The sequence below is a fragment of the Phyllostomus hastatus genome, unplaced genomic scaffold (genome assembly GCF_019186645.2).
Source record: "Phyllostomus hastatus isolate PE091 unplaced genomic scaffold, TTU_PhHast_1.1 phas_scaffold_1674, whole genome shotgun sequence".
Lineage (NCBI taxonomy): Eukaryota > Metazoa > Chordata > Mammalia > Chiroptera > Phyllostomidae > Phyllostomus > Phyllostomus hastatus.
In genome coordinates this window covers 16,331,308-16,335,774 of record NW_025334011.1, presented here as the reverse complement: position 1 = coordinate 16,335,774, position 4,467 = coordinate 16,331,308, and the positions used below count along the sequence as shown (strand labels likewise).

Below are 4,467 nucleotides of genomic sequence, written 5' to 3'. Positions count from 1 at the left end.
CTCCATACCGGGGGACGGAAGCTTTCTTTGAAACGGTAGCTTTTAAAGGGTTCTAGGTGACCCCAAACAGCTCCCACCCCGCCACAACCCCTGAATGCAGCACCAACAGGCGTGGCGCAGACACCTGTGGCTGAAGAACAGGAAGCAGGCGCGGGAGTCACGCGGCTCAGAGCAAGGAATTTCTTGACTGCGCAGGCGCCGAAGCCCTAGCGCTCTCCCGCCGAGACCTCGCCCTTAAGCCGCCGCCCGCTCCTCAGTATACGCCCGTGACGTCCACCGAACGGGGCGGGGGAAGGGGGCGGGGCGAGCTCGCGCTGTTGAATGGGCTCACCGAAGAGCCGCACATTCCAGCAGGCCCACGTGACGCGACCGCACCGCCTGAGGTAAACAACCGCGGCCCCGCCTCCTGGCCCTACCGCGAGGTCCGTACTGCTCAACGCCGGCGGGACACACTCCAGCGGGGCGGGCGGCTTCCTCCTTGAGTCCCCAGCGGCGCCGCGGGCTTCAGCGGCTGCAGTGGGCGCGGCGCCCGGAGTCTGCGGGCCTAACGCACCGGTAGGGGTCGAGCGCGCGTTCCCTCCCCGCCCCCACGGCACGCAGTGGCGTAGCAGGAATTTGGCGGGGGCCCGGGCGCTATTTGCAGCTTTTCAAGCACCGGCTGCCGGCGGCCCTTGGGTCATTTCTATTCTAGGGGCATAGGGTCATCGCTCTCGACTGGCCCCCTCCCCCGGACCCAGAGGGTGTGTCTCCCTCACCGGGGCTCGCCGGGCCTATAAGGGGCCGAGCGGCGGGCAGGGACATGCAGCTCTACAGCAGCGTCTGCACCCACTACCCAGCTGGGGGACCGGGTCCTACGGCCGCAGCTCCCGCTCCTCCGCCTTCAGCCGCTCCCTTCAAGGTTTCTGTGCAGCCTCCGGCACCGGCCAGCGGCGTGCCGGAGCCCGAGACCGGTGAGTGCCAGCCCGCCGCGGCCGCCGAGCCCCGAGAAGCCTCCACCGCCCCCGCTGCCAAGATGCCCGCCTTCTCCTCCTGCTTCGAGATGGTGCCCGGGGCTGCCGCGCCCTCTTCGGCAGCCGCTTCCGGCCCGTCCAGTGGGTCCTGCAAACCGCCGCTGCCGCCCCACTACACATCCACGGCTCAAATCACCGTGCGGGCCCTGGGCACCGATCGGCTCCTGCTGCACGGGCCCGAGCCTGGCTCCACGGCTCCCGCCGCCCAGCGCGGCCGCTGCCTCCTGCTGGCCCCCGCGTCAGGTGCCCCAGTCCCACCGCGGCGGGGTTCCTCGGCCTGGCTCCTGGAGGAGCTACTGAGGCCCGACTGCCCCGAGCCCGCGGCCCTGGACGCCGCCCGGGAGGGCCCGGACCGAAACTTCCGTCTCAGCGAACACCGCCAGGCCTTGGCCGCCACCAAGCACCGGGGTTCCGCGCCGCCCCCGGGGAGCCCGGAACCCAGCCCCGGCCCGTGGGGCGAGGAACACCCGGCAGAGAGGAGCCTCAGGGGCTGGGAGAGGGCTAGCGACCGTAGCGACTCTCCCAGCGCGGACGAAGCGCGGCGGCCTGGTTTAGAGGCTGAGACACCCGCGGTCCGGAGCAACGAGGCCTCTCAGAGCGGCGCCGCCGAGGCAGCGATCGTCTCCAGGTCGGATGCCAGAGACGAGAAACTAGCCCTGTATCTGGCGGAGGTGGAGAGGCAGGATAAGTACCTTCGACAAAGGAATAAGTACCGATTTCACATCATTCCCGACGGCAACTGCCTCTACCGTGCGGTCAGCAAGGCGGTGTACGGGGACCAGAGCTTGCACCAGGAGCTGAGGGAACAGACGGTACACTACATCGCCGATCATCTCGACCATTTTAGCCCCCTGATTGAGGGCGACGTTGGGGAGTTTATCATCGCGGCAGCTCAGGATGGGGCATGGGCCGGGTACCCGGAGTTGCTGGCCATGGGGCAAATGCTGAATGTGAATATACACTTAACAACTGGAGGGAGGTTGGAGAGCCCCACGGTGTCGACTATGATTCACTACTTGGGTCCAGAGGATTCTCTAAGGCCTAGTATTTGGCTCAGTTGGCTCAGTAATGGACATTATGATGCCGTGTTTGATCACTCCTATCCTAACCCTGAGTATGACAGTTGGTGCAAACAGACTCAAGTGCAAAGAAAACGCGATGAAGAACTTGCCAAATCCATGGCCATATCCCTCTCCAAAATGTATATTGAACAAAATGCATGCTCTTGAAGTGTCTGAAAACCTACACCCTGGGAAAAGTGCATACATCATTTGTGTTTAGGGAAGTATATGAACTCTAATCAGGGTAATAGCACTTTTAAACTTTCTAGATTACTGTAGGTGTAATGCCTTAACCTTTTTTTTTATTTTGAATGTTTTCTCAGAGCTGAAGGTTGCTGGGCACCTCGATGTTTCATGATAGCCTTGGATGATCCTACTGCAGTTTATAATTTGCTGTATAAAGTTAGCACTACTTAATTTGCAAGCTAATTTCTCACAGTGTATATTTGTTCATTCCTGTTAATCTATTTTCTATACAAATGTATTTTTGCACATTTAAAAAATTGGTGTAACTTCATCTACGATGTGTTCCATTTTGACAGCTTTTCCGCATAAACCCAGAGTTTATATGAAGCTTATTTTGAACAGAGTTTGTGAATTTAGTGGTTATTTTATGTTGAATTTGAATTTTACAATTCTTAGATATTATTTCAAAAGGAGATTGATATATTCATGTTTATCAGATGATTGGCCCATTCCATTTTGATGAAAGATTTGCTTTAGAAATCATTATTTTTCTAGAAATGGTCATCCTTTTAAAGAGTAATAATGTAAGGGAAGATTGTGGAGAGATTTTTTTTTTCCTTTAAGAGGCAGTGCCAGCTCTTACTTGAATGAAAGTCTGATATTTGCTGATGGAAGAGTGATTTTTCTGTATTCTGATTGATGTTTAGAGTAGATTGGTGCTCTCGATTGTTTTTATTTATATTTGTCATTTTGTTATAAAAAATTTTAACATGATGTAAAACTTTGTGATAAGCCTCCTGCTTTATATAACTTTTTGGATTCAACTGAGATTTGAAAACCAATAGGATGGATGCCTCAAACCAACATTTGCAGTTATTTTCATAGCAGGAAAATGTTGTCTTAATATTCTGTTCCTTTAAAATTTTTTAAAAGAGCAAGATAGGATTGCCCTGTGTTGTGTACAAACAAAAATGTCTAAATGGCTTGTATGGTTTGCTGGGTCAAACAGTATTCCCAACCTAAATTCTTATCTTATTTCCACTTTAACTACTTTGAGTCATATTTATTAAGTAATGAAGTTTGTACATTTTTATTTTGTAACATTTTGTGGGTTTTTTTTTGTACAATACTGTATTTGTATCATAGAGCAATTCTCAGTGATGGAGTGAATGAATAAAAGGCATAGTTTTACTTGTTTGGCTAAAGTGGTTTTTAAATTATAAGTGATAACTGTAGGAACTTTTTGTATCTACACTTTTTTAACATGTAAAGGTGTCACAGATAAAAGGTTTTCTTAAATTCTCACATGAACAGGATAGGATTATCAGTAGTAATTTCAAAGAAACATAATTTAAAGGTGGAATAACTCAAAAAATTACTGTCATTATTTCTAATTATAATTCCTATCTAATACACCTATTGACTAATGAACAGTGAAGTACAAGTATTATTAACCAGCACAATGTTTAATTATCATAGTACATTGAGTCAGCACAGATTTTAATGTTTTAAAGAGTAAAGCACTGCTCTAATCTTTATTTAGTCTAGCCTTTTGAGACAATTCAAATTTGATAAATTTTTTAAAATTTTAAGAAAATTAGTTTTAGTTGAGAAGTGCACCTGTATACATAATCCTGGACATGTTATTTATTGCAGAGAAAAAAGTTTGGAGTTTTTACTTCTCAGGTGTTTAGGTACCATGGTTATAGACACAATTGAATAGAGCTTAAGTTCCTTGCTTAACCACATATTTGGAAGGATGCCACTGATCATCAAGGAAAGTTAATTTGTCAAAGGTTTAAATGTTCATCTCGGTGTTTTAGGGAAGATAAAATATACTTCATGGCTTCACTAATTATATAACTTGGTAAGAAAGAAATTATTTTAAATGAATCACCTGGCTAATATGGTCCTCGCACTTTACTTTAGAGTTGTATAGAATTTGGAAATGCTTAAATATACAAAAAACCAAGACTAATTAAATATGAGTTCCTAAAGAGCATTTTATAAATTCATTAATGTTTTAAATAGGTTCTTTATGTTCTTTTTTATTTTAAAGTAGGGTCCTAAGTCCTTAATGTAGATTCTGAAGGTGATGCTTTTGAACAAAATTAAATGGGTCCCGAGGTTGTATTATATGGCTGCATATTTTTTTTAGTTCTCTTGCCTAAAGGTTTGTGTCTTTCCCATCCTCTCTATGGCTTAGATTT

General features: G+C 48.0%; 1 protein-coding gene across 1 annotated transcript; it reads left to right on the top strand.

Annotated features, from left to right (window-relative positions):
- The first annotated feature begins 364 nt into the window (after positions 1-364).
- OTUD1 (OTU deubiquitinase 1) lies at positions 365-3,448 on the top strand. Its single transcript, XM_045858086.1, has one exon. The coding sequence runs from the start codon at positions 800-802 to the stop codon at positions 2,237-2,239; it is 1,440 nt and encodes a 479-aa protein (XP_045714042.1). The 5' UTR covers positions 365-799; the 3' UTR covers positions 2,240-3,448.
- The last annotated feature ends 1,019 nt before the right edge of the window (positions 3,449-4,467 follow it).